This window comes from Salmo salar, chromosome ssa01, assembly GCF_905237065.1.
Source record: "Salmo salar chromosome ssa01, Ssal_v3.1, whole genome shotgun sequence".
Taxonomy (NCBI): domain Eukaryota; kingdom Metazoa; phylum Chordata; class Actinopteri; order Salmoniformes; family Salmonidae; genus Salmo; species Salmo salar.
In genome coordinates, this window is record NC_059442.1 from 128,794,665 (window position 1) to 128,817,864 (window position 23,200).

Sequence of the window (23,200 nt, forward strand, 5' to 3'; positions counted from 1 at the left end):
ATCGACAGGGCTGTAGTAGAGCGGGTTGAGAACTTCAAGTTCCTTAGTGTCCACATCACTAAGGACCCATCATGGCCCAAACACACCAACACAGGCGTTAAGAGGGCACGTCAAAAGATTTGGCATGGGCCCTCTGATCTTCAAGAAGTTCTACAGCTGCGCCATTGAGAACATCTTGACTGGCTGCATCACCGCTTGGTATGCAAACTGCTCGGCATCCGACCACAAGCGCTCCGGAGGGTAGTGCTTACGGCCCAGTACATCACTGGGGCAACTCCCTGCCATCCAGGACCTCTATACCAGGCGGTATCAGAGGAAGGCCCTAAGAACTGTCGAAGACTCCAGCCACCAAAGTCATAGGCTGTTCTTTCTGCTCTTTGCAAGCGGTACCGGAGCGCTGAATCTGTGACCAAAAGGCAGCTGAACAGCTTCTACCCCCAAGCCATAAGACTACTGACCAGTTAATCAAATGGCCGCCAGGACAATTTACATTGACCCTCTCTATTATTTATGTATCTTAATTGTTTTCACTGACTCCCTTGCACACTCACTAGACTCTACACACACACACACACACACACACACACACACACACACACACACACACACACGCACGCACACTACACACACGCTGCTGACACTGTTTAGTATATATCCTGATTGCCTGGTCACTTTAACCCCTACCCATATGTACATACTGCATTACCTCGTACCCCTGCACATTGACTCAGTACTGGTACTCCTTGTATACAGCCTTGTTATTGTTTTTATTGTGTTACTATTTCCTTTAGCAAATATTTGTCTTACTTTTTAACTCTGCACTGTTGGGAATGGGCTCGTGAGTAAGCATTTTTGTGTAAAGTCGACACCTGTGTATTTTATTTTATTTAAGCAATAGATGCTTTCATAAGGATATACAGAATCTCTCTGGGGAATGCATTTAAATAACACGGCAAAGACGACAGTTTGGCTCGACACAAAACGGTCTAAAACAGAAGTTCATACAGTGGGTCAGTCTGAGTGGAAAGTGCTGCATTCCTTCTTATTACAAAGCTGTGTCTGAGTGACAAGTAATAGCCTGAAATCCACACTGATATGCTCCGTTTCACCATGGTTCACCATCGCATATCAGCTTGGATTCCAGGCTAGACAAGTAAGTTCTTCCCAATTAAAAACCAACAACACTGACGCACCATGGAGTTGACTGAGCGCGCATCGTCCTCGTAGTTGACCATGGGGGGCAGCTCCTTGCCCTCGTTCTCCTGCATCTTGTGGTCGAGCAGGTCCTTCTGGGCGCCCAGCTTGGCCTCGGTGCAGCGCAGCAACTGGACAGTCTGCCTCAGATCCTCCAGAGACTGCTTCTGACTGAGCAGCAGAACCGCACTGATGGGGAGAGGGGGAGGGAGAATGAGATAGGGAGTGAATGAGTGTGTTGTGAGAGAAACAAAGAGAGAGAGAGAGAGGCAGTGAGATGGAGAGAGAAAATGGGAGTATGTGTATGTGAAAAGATAGGGATAGATATGGGGGAGTCACTCTGGCGCTCGTCTGAATTCACAGTATTACTGCTTAATCTGCCTCTCGGAACGAGGAAAATTATTTTTGGGTTTGCTTTCTCCCAGAGCGATATATAGCCTACAGTGCAACAGCTCTAACCGCTAAGCTTTATCTGTGCTCTGATTAATGGGTGTGAAGACCAATATTCCCTCTAATTGTTTTCGGCACTGAGCAGATTTTACTGTGAACACTGAGGCTACACCCGCTTTAAGTTACAGTTTTAACAGTGGCCAAGTAGCCTAGTGTGACTATTTGACTACAAGAGTGGCCTACCATCAAAAACAAACAGTAGCAGCCAATGTGTGGTGTTCAATGTAGGCCTACATTCCATCAGACTTTTGAAAATAAACATGCAAGTCTTAACATTAAACCTGTTTATCCACTTCTCCTTCAGACAAGGTGACTGAAAATGTTGTTTGATGCAAGAAACCACTTTACAAAATGAAATGTATTATTATTATTATTCCCATACCATTATTACAGAGAACCAGCCAAATTATACTACCCTCTCTGCCTATTGGCTACTTAGCTTATTCAAACCTGCCTCAAAATACAACACTATTTACCGGACTCACTTTTCAAAGACATCTACAAATGTACAGATTTTGTGCTCTTGTAGGTAGCAATCACTCCACTATTGCTGACTACAAGTTATCTATAACTAATAACTCACTAACTAGCAAAGGATATGAACAAAATGTGCACACGTGGCTACATGCAGCTCTCGCTTTGATCTCAAAACAATCGCATCTACTCATGACCGCTCATGCTGTAAACACAGTCCAACTCGAAGTAAATGGCACAGATCCATATATGGCAATGGTCTATTTGCATTTTGGCCTACTGCAGATCTGATTGTTTATGCAGCACCAGTCTGTGAAGAGTATGGGCTGAGTAGTACGTGCCAATGCAACAGAATCCTACTTCGATGCATTCTGCCTACAACAACATCTCTTGCATAGTTCGTTTTGTTTCGGTGTGTTGCATTGAAAGTGGCTAATTTTGCGTTGATTCGATCACAATTGCCACAGTAAAGGGAAACGTTGATAGGGTTAACAGGGAAAACTCTAGAACAGTGGTCACCAACCTTTTCTGAGTCAAGATCATTTTCTGAGTCAAAATACAATCCAAGATCTACCGCCCAGATTTTTAAATGTTTTTTTTTTTTATGGAAGCCTATGCAACAATAACCAATTAAAAACAGTACTGTAGCAATGAGGTTTGTGCAGTAAGCTATAGGCCCAAAACATTATCACCACATATTGGCTTTGCTTGAATTGCTTGGGCCATATTTGAATTATATTTAAACATTTGAGGTAGGCTATATGATCACACCGGTAATAGATCCGTTAATCATTAGCTTTAATTTTTATTTACTGGGCTGATGATGCCTGCATCTGATGGTCAGTTTCAACGGAGGGAGAGAGCAGCAGACTGAGGGTCCGTCTCTCAACCTCCCTCCACTCTCCCTTTCCTCCACCGACACTGACCAAAAAGGGACAGTCTTCCAGCTGATGGCGAAACTTGAGTCGCACCGCATTATTTCTGCCTAATGCACAAATTCATGTTGTTACTCCTATTTCTCTATCAAAAAAGACCCAAGCCGCTAATATTAACAACAACGCAAGCCGATACACTTCCCTACTCATTCATTACTGCTGCAGTGCTTGTTGTAGCGCTGAGTGGAAATAGGAAGAACGCACATTTTATGGCTTATTGACAGTGCTGAGTAAGAACTTAAACATGGACTCACTAATAAAAACAGCAGCTCTTTGCTGTATATGTTGACAGTCTCTCTCTAGTCATGGTTTTAAACATTTTGAAATCTCACAGTAACTTTGTTGTAGCTTTCTTTTATGTCTGCTACGTTACAGCAGACACGGTAATCTGAACCATCCGATTGGCCAGCGTTAGGCCTATAGTGCACTTGATTTGCTCTCCGGGCCCGCCGGGAAGGCAGAGTTTGTACCTTCAGACACATAAAATGGTTCAAAATGGCAACAGTTCGCCTACCCGGCAAGCAGGGCAGCTGAATCGGCTCCACCTACCGCCAACAACCAGAGACTACTAAACAGTGGCGTAGACATTTCAGTCAAAACACCCAACAAATTGCTGAGGAAGCTGGGGTCCATTTAAAAGTGATGCTAAAATGTATGAAATCAGCACAATTCTTCACATCAAACTTCTCACTACTTGGTCCTCATCAAATGACCATCACTTCATTTATGTTTTCATAAAGAGAACTTCAGACAGGAAAACAACTAGCCTAGGCCATACTTTATCCTCATCCTTTATCACACCTGTAGCTGAGACTTTACAGGGGGGGATGACTGGACAGGCCCTGATTATATCATTGTCTCCTATAGGGGATTATCCAGCAGACCCTGAAATATGTGCTGAGCCCTGTACTACAGACATAGCTCTCTCCATTGTACCCTGTCCGCCTCAATGACTCTTCACATCATTCACACTCCTGGAGTTAGATCATGGCCAACTGGGCTTCTTAGAAACAACACCAAACATGGAATCTAGCTAGCTTATCGCTAACAATATCTAAGTTGCTATTGGTAAAGGGAGGTGTGGTCAACTGACAGCAATGAGATCGAGGGAAACATCGAACATATCAGCTGTTTCATCCGCTTTTAATGTCCTTTGAACCCTTGCAACAAAGAACCATATGTGCATTTAGAAAAAATCTGATAGTCCTCCAAATAGTTGTGCAAACCATATCAAATGTCATTATTGAAAGATCATGTCATCACACTTCTCTTTCAATTCTACTTGCTAGTTTTTGATTTCACACTTCTTTTGCATACTTTTTATAAGGATTCATGAAGTCTATATAAAAAAAATCTAATTACATATAGTTCTTTGTCTGTAGGATATATTTGCAAGTAGCTGCTATCTGTAATAATCTCACATAGCATCTGTCATCTTTGGAATGGAAGACTTGAGCAGTACATTTATGGTAGAAACTTGTCCGATTAATCAGGTTGTAATAAACAATTATGGGTATATTCAGTCTGAAACTTTGGAGTGCAACATCCTTACAAGCCACTGACAGAGTATTTTGTGTAGATCGTTGACCAACAATTACAATGAAATCCATTTTAATCCCACTTTATAACACAAAATGTGGAAAAAGTCAAAGGGGTGTGGATTCTTTCTGAAGGCACTGTATTTCCGGCGTGCATTTCCAAAATGCTGGCGCATGCGACGTAAACACCTGCACAAAATGTAAACAATAGCTGAACGTCACTGAACCAAAGACCGACTAGCTACGTTCCCTCACATTCAGCTGGCACTGGCAAACTTACCCGCTCTCTGAAAAACGATTTCCTGTGGATATTTTGTCTAAAATAAATAAATACAAAAAAAAATATATATATATACACACACACACACAGTGGGGCAAAAAAGTATTTAGTCAGCCACCAATTGTGAAAGTTCTCCCACTTAAAAAGATGAGAGAGGCATGTAATTTTCATCATAGGTACAGGCCAACAATGACAGACAAACGAGGGAAGAAAATCCTGAAAATCACATTGTAGGATTTTTTATGAATTTATTTGCAAATTATGGTGGAAAATAAGTATTTGGTCACCTACAAACAAGCAAGATCTCTGGCTCTCACAGACCTGTAACTTCTTCTTTAAGAGGCTCCTCTTTCCTCCACTCGTTACCTGTATTAATGGCACCTGTTTGAACTTGTTATCAGTATAAAAGACACCTGTCCACAACCTCAAACAGTCACACTCCAAACTCCACTATGGCGAAGACCAAAGAGCTGTCAAAGGACACCAGAAACAAAATTGTAGACCTGCACCAGGCTGGTAAGACTGAATCTGCAATAGGTAAGCTGCTTGGTTTGAAGAAATCAACTGTGGGAGCAAGTATTAGGAAATGGAAGACATACAAGACCACTGATAATCTCCCTCGATCTGGGGCTCCACGCAAGATCTCACCCCGTGGGGTCAAAATGATCACAAGAACAGTGAGTAAAAATCCCAGAACCACACGGGGGGACCTAGTGAATGACCTGCAGAGAGCTGGGACCAAAGTAACATCAGTAACACACTACGCCGCCAGGGACTCAAATCCGGCAGTGCCAGACGTGTCCCCCTGCTTAAGCCAGTACATGTCCAGGCCCGTCTGAAGTATGCTAGAGAGCATTTGGATGATCCAGAAGAGGATTGGGAGAATGTCATATGGTCAGATGAAACCAAAATATAATTTTTTGGTAAAAACTCAACTCGTCGTGTTTGGAGGACAAAGAATGCTGAGTTGCATCCAAAGAACACCATACCTACTGTGAAGCATGGGGGTGGAAACATCATGCTTTGGGGCTGTTTTTCTGCAAAGGGACCAGGACGACTAATCCGTGTAAAGGAAAGAATGAATGGGGCCATGTATCGTGAGATTTTGAGTGAAAACCTCCTTCCATCAGCAAGGGCATTGAAGATGAAACGTGGCTGGGTCTTTCAGCATGACAATGATCCCAAACACACCGCCCGGGCAACGAAGGAGTGGCTTCGTAAGAAGCATTTCAAGGTCCTGGAGTGGCCTAGCCAGTCTCCAGATCTCAACCCCATAGAAAATCTTTGGAGGGAGTTGAAAGTCCGTGTTGCCCAGCGACAGCCCCAAAACATCACTGCTCTAGAGGAGATCTGCATGGAGGAATGGGCCCAAATACCAGCAACAGTGTGTGAAAACCTTGTGAAGACTTACAGAAAATGTTTGACCTGTGTCATTGCCAACAAAGGGTATATAACAAAGTATTGAGATAAACTTTTGTTATTGACCAAATACTTATTTTCCACCATAATTTTCAAATCAATTCATTAAAAATCCTACAATGTGATTTTCTGGATTTTTTTTCTCATTTTGTCTGTCATAGTTGAAGTGTACCTATGATGAAAATTACAGGCCTCTCTCATCTTTTTAAGTGGGAGAACTTGCACAATTGGTGGCTGACTAAATACTTTTTTGCCCCACTGTACATATACATACATACATACATACATACATACATACATACATACATACATACACACCAATTAATTGTGTATTATAGCCTGATTAATCAGACAAGGTAGCAACGTACTCAGACTTCCTTTCACATGTTCTGGTGGACTCCTCGATCTTGTTCTCCAGGTCCTGCATAAGATCCTCCTTGCTGTGTAGGCTCTGCTGAGTGAGGACCAGCTCATCTGATGTGGATTTTAGCCTGTGGAAGATGATAGTGGAATAAATTGTTGTTCTGACCTTTGACATAATCAGTCAGGCAACACAGATACACACACTATAAACGCAGTCAATCAGAGACGCTGTACTACAGCTGAGATGAGACAGCGGATGGATCTCCAAAGTCCTTCCTAGATTCCTCGCACCCTCCTCCCACCTTCTTTTCAAAACATCAGCGCGAGACAAGGTCAATGACCGCAATACTCTCCTCCCTTCATACATTGTTTTACTCACATCGCTTGTAAACTGTCTGCAGTCAAATTGTTCCATAGGATCTCGTTTGCTTGAAGATTCTCTGTTTCCTCCAACAGTGAAATGTCAAATTCTACATTCGGTTCTTTGGTTTCTGGAGACCTGGAAGATGACATCTCATGTTAACCAAAATCATTTAAAATGGGGACAAAAGTACTGTTACTTAAAGGAAAACACCCCAAAACTATTTTGGGGCATTTGTTTTATTAGTCCATTGTTGATATAGTCCCAAAATGTTTTGCATGTCAGCAATGAACTTTGCAAGATATTTAACTTTCAAAATTCAGCAAGCTGTCCCGTATGATGCAAAAAGCAGCTTCATATGATGCTAAATGCATCATACGGGCCATATTTCTGTATTTTGAAAGTTACATATCTTGAAAACTTGATTGCTGACATGCAAAACATTGAGACTACATCAACAATGGACTATAAAACAAATACCAAAAAAAAATAGTGGAATTTTCCTTTAAAGGCGGGCTGAACTGACTCATTTAGCCTCTGGGTCAATCCTCCTCATTAGGAAATGTAACAGAATGAGATTTGGGTCTTGGAGGCATGCTTTGATGTGTGTGTTCGCACGCGGGAAGCGTTTGTACACACTGCCAAAACAGTACACAATTAGTCACTCACCCTTCTAGATAACTTGAAACAGTCTAATCAGGTCGAGTCTGGAAGTAGCTTCCTTCGCCAATTAGCTTCAGCCGGCTGGTGTGTGACCGTGGCAAAGTTGGTTTTACTTTGGATAGCCTATCTGTGGGGCTAGTTAGGGACCGCCAATTAATTACACAATGTAAATGGGACAATATCTTCATGTTGAACACCTTCAGGTTCTCTCATTAAATGCTTTCAATATTTGTATATGAATTTCTAGAATATATAGTGGTTTTGAGGTTTATAATTCATTGAAACTTGGAGCTATTGAAATGTTAAAATATTGTCCCAATATTGAGTGTACAAAACATTAAGAATACTTTCCTAATATTGAGTCCTCCCCCCTTTGCTCTCAGAACAACCTCAAGTTGACTGGATGTCCTTTGGGTGTACACATGGGAAACTTTGAGCGTGAAAAACCCATCAGCGTTGCAGTTCTTGACACAAACCGGTGCGCCTGGCACCTACTACCATACCCTGTTCAAAGGCACTTAAATATTTTGTCTCGCCCATTCACCCTCTGAACGGCACACAAACACACTCCATGTCTCAAGGCTTAAAAATCCTTCTTTAACCCGTCTCATCCCCTTCATCTACACTGAGTAAAGTGGATTTAACAAGTGACATCAATAAGGGATCATAGCTTTCACCTGGTCAGTCTGTCATGGAAAGAGCAGGTGTTCATAATGTTTTGTACACTGATTGCACATTGTGTAATTTACTGTTAGTCCTTCACTAGCACCATAAGGATATCCATAGTCAAACCAAATTGACCATGGGCATTACAATTGGGTCTTGAGGATTACTTCGGTGCTGCCAAATGTGGGCAGGATTGAAATAAACCCAACACAAAGAAAACTGTGGCGTTCCCTTAATTCTGTGACATTTTTTTCCCCTAATCGTCTCACAAATCTCAGATTTTGGACGAGACTGACTTTATGACCAACATTATCCTATTTACCCTTTGTAGTAAATTTTGACGCTAGAATAAATGTTTATGACTCATCAATGCCACATGGCTGTTTTCAACCAGAGAAGTTGGTTTTTCGGTTCAGTCTCTCTTTAAAGGCAAAATCACTAAAACCTACCCGTAGACCTCAATGAAGTGTTCATACTCTGACACAGGGTCAATTTGGTCGATGGAGGTGTGTATTTCTTTGTGGACCTTCACTATTTCATCAGTTAAGAGACTGGTGATTTCACTGTATTCCTCCAAAATCCCCTTCCTGAAAATGACAAAACAGTTGGAAAATCATAAAACAAAGTTAGAATACGCTCAATTTCAGTTTATCTATAGTATAAATCGCTATGAAATATTTTCAATAACTACAAATATTGTATACATATTTCTTTGAAGTTGGTGGACCAAACTGAAAGCAAAAGACTCAAGTGTAAGTCTCCACTGTGTTGAGGGAAATGGGATGCATGGGAGGGAGATAGGCTGTATTCGAAACAAGTGTCGTTGCAATTCGCCAAACTTCCACAAGGGGGAAGTTAGAAATAGTTGCTTAAAGTAAAACAGCACCCAAAAACCACCTTTTGTTATTCGTTTAATTAGGCCATTGTTAATATAGTCACAAAATGTTTTGCATGTCAGCAATCAAGTTTAAGATACATAACTTTTCAAATACATAAATACAGCTGGTATGATTTATTTAGCATCATATGATGTCGGGTGTAAACAAATACCAAAAGATAGGTTTTGGGTGCAATTTTATTCAGCGTTGTAGTACTCGAGCCCTACAAAAATATAAAAGTACTACAGGTACTCGAGTACTACAAAAATTCCCAGTTTATGCTAGCTAGCTGCTAGTAGGATGTCATGTTATGCCATTGGAGTGGGTGAGTGACTGACTTTTGTTTATTGTTTTTCAGAGTCTATACACAGCTAGAGATGCAGGTGTGATTTGGTAAGCTGGCAAGAACTTGAACGACTGTCATCCAGTTAGCATATGTCTTGCGTTCGCAAATTCCCTCTGGCTATCTACTCCGATTTCAGAGCACTCTCATCTGAGTGTGCCAGAGCGCAGAACTGATACGTTTACGAACACACAACACCCGCTGAATATGAAAGGTTGTCAGTAAACGTAGGCAGTGGTGGAAAAAGTACTTGAGCAAAAGTTAAGATACCTTAATAGAAAATGACTCAAGTAAAAGTAACCCAGTAAAATTCTACTTGAGTAAAAGTATAAAAGTATTTGGTTTAAAATATACTTAAGTATCAAAAGTAAAGTATAGATCATTTCAAATTCCTTATATTAAGCAAACCAGATGGCACCATTTTCTTGTTTTTTAATCCAATATTCAGACATAATTTACAAACAAAGCATGTGTGTTTAGTGAGTCCGCCAGATCAAAGGCAGTAGGGATGACCAGGGATGTTCTCTGTTTAGTGAGTGGGCCAGATCAGAGACAGTAGGGATGACCAGGGATGTTCTCTGTTTAGTGAGTCCACCAGATCAGAGACAGTAGGGATGACCAAGGATGTTCGGTTGATAAGTGTGTGAATTTGACTATTTTCCTGTCCTGCTAAGCATTCAAAATGTAACAAGTACTTTTGGGCGTCAAGGAAAATGTATGGAGTAAAAAGGACTATATTTTCTTAAGGAATGTATTCAAGTATTCATTCAATGTATTCAAGAACCTTGGCGTGATCCTGGACAACACCCTGTCGTTCTCCACTAACATCAAGGCGGTGACCCGATCCTGTAGGTTCATGCTTTACAACATTCGCAGAGTACGACCCTGCCTCACACAGGAAGCGGCGCAGGTCCTAATCCAGGCACTTGTCATCTCCCGTCTGGATTACTGCAACTCGCTGTTGGCTGGGCTCCCTGCCTGTGCCATTAAACCCCTACAACTCATCCAGAACGCCGCAGCCCGTCTGGTGTTCAACCTTCCCAAGTTCTCTCACGTCACCCCGCTCCTCCGCTCTCTCCACTGGCTTCCAGTTGAAGCTCGCATCCGCTACAAGACCATGGTGATTGCCTACGGAGCTGTGAAGGGAATGGCACCTCCATACCTTCAGGCTCTGATCAGGCCCTACACCCAAACAAGGGCACTGCGTTCATCCACCACTGGCCTGCTGGCCCCCCTACCTCTGAGGAAGCACAGTTCCCGCTCAGCCCAGTCAAAACTGTTCGCTGCTCTGGCACCCCAATGGTGGAACAAGCTCCCTCACGACGCCAGGACAGCGGAGTCAATCACCACCTTCCGGAGACACCTGAAACCCCACCTCTTTAAGGAATACCTAGGATAGGATAAAGTAATCCTTCTAACCCCCCCCCCTTAAAAGATTTAGATGCACTATTGTAAAGTGGTTGTTCCACTGGATATCATAAGGTGAATGCACCATTTTGTAAGTCGCTCTGGATAAGAGCGTCTGCTAAATGACTTAAATGTAATGTAATGTAATGTAAAGTAAAATTAGTCAAAAATATAAATAGTAGACCTCCTGAGTGGCGCAGTGGTCTAAGGCACCACATCGCAGTGCTAGCTGTGCCACTAGAGATTCTGGGTTCGAGTCCAGGCTCTGTCGCAGCTGGCCGCGAACCATTGGGCGGCGCACAATTGGCCCAGCGTCGTCCGGATTAGGGCAGGGCAGGGGTGTCCTTGTCCCATCGCGCACTAGCGACTCCTGTGGCGGGCCGGGCACAGTGTACGCTGACACGGTCGCCAGGTGTACGGTGTTTCCTCCAACACATTGGTGCGTCTGACTTCCGGGTTAAGTGGGCATTGTGTCAAGAAGCAGTGAGGTTTGGTTGGGTTGTGTTTCGGAGGACGCACGGCTCTCGACCTTCGCCTCTCCCGAGTCCGTACAGGAGTTGCAGCAATGAGACAATTGGATACCACGAAATTGGGGAGAAAAAGGGGTAAAAATATATCAATAGTAAAGTACAGATACCCCAAAAAACTACTTATGTAGTACTTTAAAGTATTTTTATGTAAGTACTTTACACCACTGAATATAGGCAAAAAAAGTAATAGTTAGTCAAGAACGCTCTAGATAACATGTAAACAGCCTAACCAGCTCTGCTACGGCGAGTAAAATGGTCAGAGTGAGGTGTTCTCTCATTTGTGTCTGGAAATAGCTAGCTAGCTTGGGTGCATGGTTGGGACATGCATGCATTGGCAGGCAAGCTGCAGAAGGACAAGGACGACCAACTAGCTGAAAAAGTTTGAGAGGGTATATCTGATGTTCTTTCATTAGATTTTAGCTCATCTTGCTCTGCCTAGCATTACTTGTTGATCTTGTTGTTGTGCATAACTGAGAGAGAGCCTACCTTGTCATGGTTGTTTGATCAATAGGACTGTAAAGTTCTAAAATATACGAGGACTCCCGTGGTGTTTACATAATTGCAGAAATCCATTCAGGTGTATTTTGTGGCTTTTGGCGAATTCTTTCTAATGATTTAAAAGTCACGCTGTTGCAAATGCCTGTAAACACACAGTCCAGTTCAAAGTGAATGATGGCAGGCCCTTGTAGCAAATGGCTTGTTTGTATAAAAGCCTACTGTAGCTCTGATTGGCTATGGCAAAGCGGTCTGTGTAGACTCCGGTCCTAGACGAAACAGATGCTTTTATTCGGTTTTATTAATTGCAGTGTCTATTAATTGTCCAAACGCACGGCCGCTTTCCCGCTGTATATTACTATAGAATTTTCACAAATGCCTTAGTATACCTAATTACCAAACATTCTAAGAATTTATGAAAACGTGAAAATGACCATATCTAAGTGGTCGCTTGTCAGATTTTTTTTTTTTTAAGTGTCATTCCTCCTATTGGTGTATATGAACAGATTTTAATAAGATTTCATGGTCGGTAAAATGCTGCCAGTTCCACTTTAAATGCAACAATGTTTCACGCATATAAGCTATTTTCAAAGATATTGCTAACAACAGCAAGCGTGCTGCAATAAAAAAAATAAAACAGTTCCACTCACCAGATAATGATAATTTAAAACTTAACTTCTTGTTGAAAGTTATTCTTGACAAGGGAGAAGCTAACAAATTAGCAACAACATCCTCTTTGATAACACCTGCTGCAGCCGCTACAAACTAGACGACAACAAATGCTAGCTAGCTAGACCGTGGGGAAACTACTGCTTGCTATTGCGCGATGACCTGTTGCCTTCAAGGCAGAAGTTTCCATACGTTATTGCAAAAACAGTCCCACCCAATAAATCAAAATGTGATTGGTTGATTCCCCTGTCACTCCAAAACGTTGCCCTAATACAGTTGAATGACAGACGCCTTTATCTAGCGTCTGATGGCCTAGCCAATGGCTGACTAAACTAGCTAGATTTATCTCCCCAGAAACATGCAAAAAAAATCCCGATTGGATCTTTTTTCCCCTTCAGTGTTAACCCTTTCCAACAAAAACTGTAGAGATGAAATCAGATAATCATTGAAAATAATAATTATCATTACAATCATTATTTTATAAATCCTTAGCCCTTCTCTGAAGGCGTAGAAGGCCCATTGTTTCCCACTGTGTTTGGGTTAGTAATAATGTGTAGAGTGGCTCTATTTTCACTATTCTGAATGTCCAAAGAATCCATATGTTGTTCTGAAACATGAACATTTTGAACTCTTATTATGCTGGTGATTTGACAAAATTACAATCATGGTCTTGAACTGGACTCGCATTTTTCATTTAACTCTGTCTCGGTCTCACCCCCCCCAGTCTTGGTCTTGACTCGGACTTGATTTTCTCCTGTCTTGGTCTTGAATCGGTCTCACTTTAGGTGGTCTCGAACACTGGTTTTACATTAAAGCAACTATTTCTAACTGCCTCCTTGTGGATTGCTGACATGCAAAACATTTTGGGACTGTATCAATAATGGACTAATTAAACAAATACCAAAAGATAGTTTGGGGGTAGAATTTTCCTTTAAACAGGACATCTGAAAATGCCTCTGCCTCCTAGTAATCCCTTGACAGCTATGAAATTATGGGATTAAGCCGCATCTGGGATCGTCCCACATGACAAAAATAACTCCTAACTCGCTATACTAAAATAATTCTGGATTTACGTAATTCCGAAGAATGTTTAAATTGCCAGACATGTTAGGGTGTTACAGATATGGTAATCTGCAGTGTGCTGCTGGACGTCTAGGTTGGATATTGCAGAAAAGGAACACTTTGCACACAGTGACATGTGCACCCAAGTGTATTAACCAACAACATTTCAGCCCGTAGACCTTCATCAGTTCTTAACCTAAGAGTCGGGACCAGTGGTGTAGTGGAGGGTAAACACCTTTGTGGAAAAATGCAAAGTATAAGGATTATTACTTTACTCACTGCGAACACCGTTCTTTACCTACCTTATTTTTCCATACTACATCACTGGTAAAGACGTAACAAAGTAGCATGACTTAAAGTAACATATCATACAGAATTGAAACAAAGTAACCTAACATAACAAACACACTTGGCGCATACATCGCAGTACATTGACCTCCAGCATCTTTTCAAAGCCATTAGATATCATGCGTATGTTGTAATCCCTTCCTGAATCTCCGCTTGACACACTCACAGTGCACTGATCATCTCCTCCTGCATCTTCTGCAGGGAGTCGAGGAGGAGGGGCAGCGTGGTGTCGTGGTAGTGCTCCTGGTGGAGCTGGGCGCTCCGCACCGCCAGCACGTACTGGTTGTGGAGGTTGTGCAACTTCATAGTGGTCTTGTCGTAGCGCTCCCTCGCCTTCTCTGGCTCCTTGCCTGAAATCAAAACAAGAAGACAGACATTTTTACATTTTTTATTTAACTAGGCAAGTCAGTTAAGAACAAATTCTTATTTACAATGACGGCCTAGGAACAGTGGGTTAACTGCCTTGTTCAGGGGCAGAAGGACAGATTTTTACCTTGTCAGCTCTGGGATTCGATCTAGCAACCTCTCAGTTACTGGCCCAACGCTCTAACCACTAGTCTGCCGCCCCAAAGAAATGCTGTGCTGCTGGTTTGTACGGAGGTTTAATTTGGGTGTGCCTCATCATTCGAAGGACATCATTGGGTGTGCCTCATCATTCGCCTCCCAAGACATGTCAGTCATACGATCTGCCTCCAAAGGTTTGGTGTGGTAGGTATTGATGCACTTCAGATGGTTTCTACTAAGACTTCATGCATTTCTAAGGAAAACTGCACTACGAAAACATATTCAACTTCAGTTTTCTGTCAATGTTCATTAGAAATGCTTACCTTTCACCATTGCTTCTCTGTATTTTTCTTTGGCACTGTGGGCGTCCTTTGTCAATTGTCTATAGGTGCCCTTTAACTTTTCTAGGTCACTTTTTGTCACCTAGAAGAGATCATGTCAGAAACATCACATCGTCAACAAAAGCAACATTAGCATCTTTGACATAAGTAAAGTTCACCTCATTTACACTCGGACCACATGTGATACACCCTGTCAACAAAACGCCCCATAACCGTAAATAAAGTCTATGCACAGGAAGGATAGTGTATGAAGATACAGTAAATGTGTGTGAGGTGAGTGTATACAGTACCTTGTTCATCTCGGACTCGATCTGCGTGTGGATGCTCTGGTAGCTCTTCTTGACCTGCTGCTTGTCTTTGATCATCATGGTGAGTCTGTGCAGAGGGCCCGAGTTCAGCTCCTCCGCGTGACACTTCATGATCTTACTCAGCTGTTCCGTCTGCTGGACCACGTGGGCCCAAGACTGGAGAGATGGAGGTGGAAGAAGAGAGAATGATAGATGAGAGGAAGATAGCCTTCCCTGTAGCTCAGTTGGTAGAGCATGGTGTTTGCAACGCCAGGGTTGTGGGTTCGATTCCCACGGGGGGCCAGCACAGAAAAAAAAAAAGAAATGTATGCATTCACTACTGTAAGTCGCTCTGGATAAGAGCGTCTGCTAAATGACTAAAAATGTAAATGTAAATGTAAGATGGATATAGGAGATCGCGATGTCACGCCTGATTTCAGTATATAGGAAAATCAACTGGAACTTTCTTGGGGAGGTGGGACCCACCCACGGAATAGTGTGTCCCACCCACGGGACACACTATTCAACAGCCAGTGAAAAATCAGAGTGCCAAATTCAAAACAACAAAATGTCATAATTCAAAGTTCTCAAACATACGACTATTTTACACCATTTTAAAAAGGTACACGTCACCTTAATGTAACCACATTGTCCGATTTCAAAAAGGCTTTACGGCGAAAGCATAAAGTTAGATTATGTTAGGACAGGTACAACATAAGAAAAACCACACAGCCATTTTCCAAGCAGGAGAGGGGTCACAAATACCAGAAATTCAGCAAAAATTAAGCACTAACCTTTGACGATCTTCATCAGATGACACTCCTAGGAATCAATGTTAGACAATACATGTATGTTTTGTTCGATAAAGTTCATATTTATATCCAAAAACAGCATTTTACATTGGCGCGTGATGTTCAGAAAATTATTTCCCTCCAATACTGCCGGTGAATCAGCACAACAATTTACAAAAATACTCATCATAAACGTTGATAAAATATTAAACTGTTATTCAAAGAATTTTAGATAACCATCTCCTTTATGCAACCGCTGTGACAGATTTCAAAAAAGCTCCACGGGGAAAGCACACTTTGCAATAATCTGAGTACTGCGCTCAGAAAAAGACATCAAGCAATACAGATACACGCCATTTTGGAGTCATCTAAAATCATAAATAGCATTATAAATATTCACTTACCTTTGATGATCTTCATCAGAAGGCACTTCCAGGAATCCCAGGTCCACAAAAAATGTTGTTTTGTTCGATAAAGTCCATAAGTTATGTCCAAATACCTCCTTGTTGTTTGCGCGTTCAGTAAGCTACTCCAAATGTAGGAAGCGCGCCCAAAATTTCACGACGAAAAGTCAAAAAAATTTTATATTTACGTTTGTTGAAACATGTCAAACGTTGTATAGCATCAATCTTTAGGGCCTTTTTAACTTAAAACTTCAATAATATTCCAACCGGACGATTCCAATGTCTTGAAAAAAGTTTTGGAACTCAGCTACCCCTCACGTGAACACGCACCAATGAACTCATGTACTTTCCTGAGTCACCAACTTCCCAGCCTTCTTGTTCGCTCTCTGTTCACTGCAAAAGCCTGAAACAAGGTTCTAAAGACTGTTGACATCTAGTGGAAGCCTTAGGAAGTGCAAAATTAACCCTAAGTCACTGTGTGTTGGATAGGCAATGACTTGAAAAGACTACAAGCTCCAGATTTCCCACTTCCTGGTTCGATTTTTCGCAGGGTTTTGCCTGCCATATGAGTTCTGTTATACTCACAGACATCATTCAAACAGTTTTAGAAACTTCAGAGTGTTTACTAATCTACTAATAATATGCATATTCTAGTTCCTGGGCCCGAGTAGTAGGCTGTTTAATTTGGGTACGTTTTTCATCCGGACGTGAAAATACTCCCCCCACCCTAGAGAAGTTAAGCCATGATGTATTGTGCAAATGTTTTATTCTTTGAAGCAAACGCATTTACCGCCTCCTGTAGAAAACTTTCTACACAACGCTGTGACTGATATCCCACTATAACCAACCCAGTTCCACACTCCCCTTCCAACATCCTGCTCAACAGCAGAAAAACAACCCACATTCATAAGTGTGGGAGCCCCGCTGGTAAAAACATCAGATAAAAAGTGAGATATGGTCTTAAATTAATCTACATGTTCACTGGTGTGTGTTGTGTCTGTAATAATATAGCATATCATATTGGCTTCGGTGGTCAACAAACCACCATCTTATCATCTCCTATCTTGCCTTAGGTTGCTGTAGTCTGTGTTCACTGTTGGGTCTGTATTGCATCTGTCGCTACTGTGTATTGATATGTTTGTATAGGTCTATACCTTGGAGACGTTGCTGATGTAGTCCATCTGGGAGGAGTTGTCGTGCTTTTCCACCTGCTGGCTGATGTTGAGGAGAAGTGATGCGTACTCCTTGTCGCTCTTCACCCGTAGCGTCATGAAGCGCTTCACCGTCTCCAGCAGCTTCAGCTCCCAGTCCTGCAGCTTCAACAGCCCGTCGTGGGAGTTCCGCAGGTCCCGTCCGAACCCCATCGTCCCTCTTCCCTTCAGTCTTCCTCAAGGCACGCTGTTTAGTCTCACACTTCGCCGGGCCGAGAGGACAGGGAAATCACCCTCAGGTCTGCATCTTTCCTGGAAGGAGGATTGAGAGGGACAGAAAACTAAGCATTGATATTTGCACATACAGAAGCTATAGTACATGGGTGAAACCTATTTTTCTACAAAGTACAGCAAACAGTTGGTGGAAGGTTTTCTATGACATAGCCTAAATAAAAAGGTACTCCTTTCATTAGCCAAACCCTTTATAGACTGCAACAGCCTGTTAATGGAAGAGGCAGAGTTCTCTGAAATAAAGACCCATGAATGAGGAGGGAAGGACGACCAGCTTAGCTTAGGAAGTGGGTGTGAACAGCACAAAACTGAAGCGTAACAAGAGACGCAACACATAGACTAGCCCTAGCCGTGTCACACCATAGCTCCTCAGCTCTCAGGTAGCCTGTTTAAAACCACATGGAGACATTAAAACAAAGTCGATAGAGAGGCCAGAAACCATTGTTTGATATACTGTATCTACAACAACAGGATGTAGGCTAGTCAATTCTCTAACATGAGATATAAGGGTCAACCTTTATAGATAGGGCAGCTAATACACAGACAGACGTGAATTCCCTCTACCTCTGCTACTACTAGATATTTAATCCGTCTTTAAACCTCAGGGGGGGAAAGCGCATTATCTCTGAGCCTTCTGTTCTGTTCCATTGTCTCACACAAAATACTTTGAAAAAAGGGAGTTGTGTCTCACAAGGGAGTGCTAAAAACAATAAAGTACCAAGAACATATCTTGAACTATCAGTTCTGGGAGATAAAAAGTTCGGCAAATACAATTTGTCAAAGATGTACCAAGCATCCCAGAGGCTAGACAAATGTGGTTTACTATTTGGGAATGTGGTTGCGTGTGTCCCAGTAAGATCACACGTGCCATCCACTGTAGACTAATTGGAAAGGAGTGTCTTCAAATATTGTGCCTTGATCTAATATTTGAAAACGTGCAATCTCCATTATGAGAATGGAGCGGCTGAAATTCAGAGATGTATAAACTTAACAAGAATCGCCTCATTTGAAACCGCCTTATCCGTCAAGCAGATTTGTCTAACCTGTGTCATAAAATGGGTCATAGCATAAATACTAGGACAAGCACAACAAGAGGCTACTAAGCAAACACAAAATGTCCTCCACATTCAGGAAACCTTTTTTTAGTCTTGAATTCTAACAATTCTTATGGTACAGAAGATCATGTGAATTGTATTTAGGCTGTCCATGCAAAAATCAAGTGGACGGAGTGTCAGGTTTTCGGTCACGGATCACAGTGAAATATTCAGGCTTGTTGCACATTCTTGGCATGATGAGCACTGCCTGAAAGGAATTCTAAAGGCGTCATTTTACCACCCACAAGTCACAGGCTAACAAGGATGAGGGACATGACTCCATTCTACAGCGCGAGTACTGAAACTATACAGTTTATAGCTAATGTCTCTGGTTTACTTAAAAACAAGCTTTAAAATACCATTACAGAAGCTGGATCAGAAGCAAATCTTTCACAGCAGAAGACAAAAGCATGAACCGAACCCCAGAATGATAACATAGGCCTTTTATATTGAGGAAACCCCATAAACTGACATACACTAGGCTACTAAAAGTTAACTAGCTAAACAGGGATTTTGCCATTCTAGAAAAGCTTCTGTATTAGCCTAGGCCTAACAGCCATGCATTTTTGTGAAAGTTGATCTCCTGGCTACCACCTGCCCCTTACATTACTGTGAACAGTTAACATCTCCTTTACAAGGTGGCTTTGAACACTTACCTGTAGCCACAGGCAACACCACACATTTTACCTCAACAAAGAACATGTTCTAGAACACCTACCTTTAGTCAGATAAGATCAAGGGAGCATCTTCAGTAACACAGACTACAGTGCATGTTCAAGTCATCAGTGACCTACCAAAAGTAAAAGCCACCAGCAAGCATCCTGAGAAAAAGTATGAAAGAAAACCACAAAGTGGTTATAATGCAATTGACGTAGGCCGGCCTAAGAATCAAGCCATGGGACACCAACAAGAGAACGCCAAGTCGGGCCGCAACTCTCTATTCTCAAACATCTTAGGATATATGACAAACAAACAAAACTGGATTGTTTTGTATGTTTCAATGTGACTTTTAGCAAACTATAGGCCTAACTATGCCCAGACTGATTTATCCCACTAAACTAAAGCCACAATCAGTCAGTGTCTGACTGATAGGGAGACAAAAATGGTATTGGCAAACACCAACTAGGGATGGGGTAAGAAATCGATACAGTAGAGTATACTGTGACTCCAAGTATAGCTAAAAATGATAAAATAGCTAGGTAGTTATGTTAGCTAGCACTATACAGTTGTACCTGCGCCGAAACTCCAGTATTTCTTATCCTATAGTCATTTTTACATGTTTTAAAATGGTGTGCCAACATGTTTTGAGTACTTTTATCTTCCTAAACTCATTTTCTAATGGCTTTCTCTTGTTCCTCTGCAGCAGACATAGTGAGCAATATGTTTGGAACATCGAATTTAATAAAATCGCAGAATCTAAATCGCAAAAGCCAAACATAAAAGAATTGTGATAAATATAGAATCGCAAAACATATCACATCGGCGCCCAAGTATCGTGATATTGTTGGATGTCCCTGGCAATTCCCAGCACTACCACAAACTTACAAAAACAATGGAGTTGACTGCAAGAACACATTTCAGCATGACATCCTGATAAACAAAGACCATTGAATAGGTCTGTGTTAGTAGACATTCAACACCTTTCAAGCCTTTTTTCTCCATGCTACACAGTATCATTAGCCTAATGCAAGAGAGAGCAAAGCTGCTGACTTGGAGCTTCAGGAGCAGGAAGCTGTAAACTGTGGTACACCTTCACCTTTTTCCCTGACACAAAATGGTTGTTGGTTCCTCCATCATCAGGCAGGCACATCTCAATACTTAGCCTTTTGGGTCTATAAAGACAACATTGAAAATCAAGCTTGCATAACATACTGAGTCATCCACAATAAAGAAATAGCCTCTGACTGGCCATCTAGTGAAAGTACAAGAGGGAGTTTGTTGTGTCACTTACGAGACAGATCACTTTGACCTGACAGTGTATTGTGACAACAACAAACCTTGGGTACAAAAAAGGAAATTCAGCCAAAGCCAGCACATTTCATGAGCACATTTCATAAGCCCACAAATGTGAAAAACTTGTCAAACAATAAGATAAAGATGGAACAGCTCTCAATTTCAAACAACTCTTTGTAGTAAAAGATATAGGCTCTTTCAGGCCAAGCTTCACCAAGAGCTAATAAAGTTTCTATTGACAGAGTTTTTTCTATTGACAGAGTTTTAGGACGAAGCTAGTTCCCTGTATATAGCCTTAGTATTGTCATTTTATTGTGTTACTTTTCATTATTTTTTACTTTAGTTTATTTGTATACATATTTTCTTAACTTTTCTTGAACTGCATTGTTGGTTAAGGGCTTGTAAGTAAGATTTTCACGGTAACACCTGTTGTATTCGGTGCATATGACAACTAAAGTTTGATTTGACCTAAATGAGGGACGAGCAAGGTGCAATGCCCAGACTATTTTCCTGATTTAATGCAGCCTGGAACAGTTACAGTAAACGGGTGTCAAATGGGCCACAATGTTGTTTTTTTGTCACATTTGGGTTCTTTTCCTCCCTAATGTGTGCAACAAATGATGAGTCAAACAGTGTGCTTGTACACTTGCACACAGGAGTATGACAGTGAAATGTCTTCATGTGATGTTGTTACAATCCTCTCTCACCAGCAATAACACAATTAGGGTGGGTGGTGGTGGGCCGCTGAAGGAGGTCATCAGTGGGAGTTAGCTAAGCTCAACAAGGATTTGCTGTGTGCTACAGAACAGGGTCTGTAGGGGGGTACTGCTACTTGAATACCCCATCTGAGCGAGCAGTCCAGTAAAGGAATGTCCTCATTCTTCTCACTGGCGTGGCACGAAAAGGTCACGGAACTCGAGGCTGACAGACAAACAGTGTCCTGACATGAAACAACTGATGATGATATATTGTTATCTGGATTTGCATTTCTAACCTGTGTGTGTGGATTAATGTAGGTGGTAGGTGTATGCAAACACTGTAGTTAGCTAATATATTTATTTTGGCCAACGAATAGCCTATCTATGATGGGAGAGAATATTGGACACAGCTGGTTGAGTGTGACAAAAGGTTTTGTCAAGTCCTATTGGACCAGTTGGCTGTGATAAGGTTTGCTGTAACTACATCCGTTCCCTCCGCCCATTTTGTGGCAATTCATAATACAGTACTTCACAGGAGCATTGAACTTTTACCCAATAATACTGGTTATAATGCAAACAAGTTGTCACATGTCAAAACCATTTCTGCAAAAACAATAACAATCATGATTAACTATTTGAAAGCGGACATAATTTGAACCGTTTCACCTAAAATGGCTATTTAACGTTACATGTTTCCCATTCCGAGGAAAGTTTTTGTTAATATTATGCAGCAAAGCAAAGGCATTAGCTAGCTAGAACAACACATCAGCCAAAGCTCCTTACAGTGCGGCGGTAACTCTTCTTACCAAGTACAGTCCAGTAGTTAGTTAGCTAGCAAGAGTAAGCTAACTAGCTAAATCTGAACATAATCTGATTCACATTGGCAAACTAGCTTGCTAACTAGCAAACTATTTTAGCTTTAGCGTGCTAGGTAACGTTACCCAGAGTGACTATTTTACGGGTGATAAACAGCTATGTATTATAAAAGGTCGCTATAATAATATCATGGCTAATTAAGTTATCGGTATTTTTATTAGTTTGCTAGCTAACCCGCTAGGTAAACTTAGCTATTCCTGCTAATAATGTCGGGTGCCTGGCTGGACGTTTTTTCCTTTAGGGAAAAAAAAACCTCCTAAACCATTTCTCGAGTGTTCGTTCTCTAGCAAATATCACATCTACATGTCGATTCCGTTCAAATAGACAGTTGATACAACCAATGACAGATTGCACTCACTTTATAATGATAGTTTCTTTTCTCTTCTACTATTTCTCAGTGTTTCCTGATTCCTTGGTATTCTTCTTTTCTTTTGCTCCGCTGCCTGAGTTGGGATTCGGGAGGGGTTTCCGCTTGAGCCCTGTACTGGTACCATAGGATTATGACGTGCTTGTGTAAAATATCGTGTTTTAGAAAGAAAGATAAATGGTTAAATTACACAGCTCTGATCCTGATATACAGTGCCGTCAGAAAGTATTCATACCCCTTGACTTATTCCACATTTTGCTGTGTTACAGCCTGAATTCAAAATGGATGAAATATATGTTTTTCTCTCACCCATCTATCTATACATAATACCCCATAATGACAAAGTGAAAACATGTTTTTATAAATGT

General features: G+C 41.6%; 1 protein-coding gene across 3 annotated transcripts in view; it reads right to left on the reverse strand.

Annotated features, from left to right (window-relative positions):
• The window catches only part of fer (fer (fps/fes related) tyrosine kinase), a 47,461-nt gene extending 24,493 nt beyond the window's left edge, over window positions 1–22,968 (reverse strand). For 2 of the 3 annotated variants that reach the window (XM_014126757.2, XM_014126740.2), the window contains exons 1-9: window positions 22,824–22,968; window positions 17,557–17,865; window positions 15,211–15,384; window positions 14,903–15,002; window positions 14,242–14,425; window positions 8,793–8,930; window positions 7,033–7,152; window positions 6,659–6,781; window positions 1,194–1,383 (exon numbers count right to left, since the gene is read on the reverse strand). In XM_014126757.2, the coding sequence (XP_013982232.1) occupies window positions 1,194–1,383; window positions 6,659–6,781; window positions 7,033–7,152; window positions 8,793–8,930; window positions 14,242–14,425; window positions 14,903–15,002; window positions 15,211–15,384; window positions 17,557–17,766 (1,239 nt within the window). In that variant the 5' untranslated portion in view covers window positions 17,767–17,865; window positions 22,824–22,968. Of the gene's footprint in view, window positions 1–1,193; window positions 1,384–6,658; window positions 6,782–7,032; window positions 7,153–8,792; window positions 8,931–14,241; window positions 14,426–14,902; window positions 15,003–15,210; window positions 15,385–17,556; window positions 17,866–19,656; window positions 19,760–22,823 lie in introns of all 3 variants that reach the window. The other variant, XM_014126751.2, reaches the window with a different exon arrangement.
• Between the last annotated feature and the right edge of the window lie 232 nt (window positions 22,969–23,200).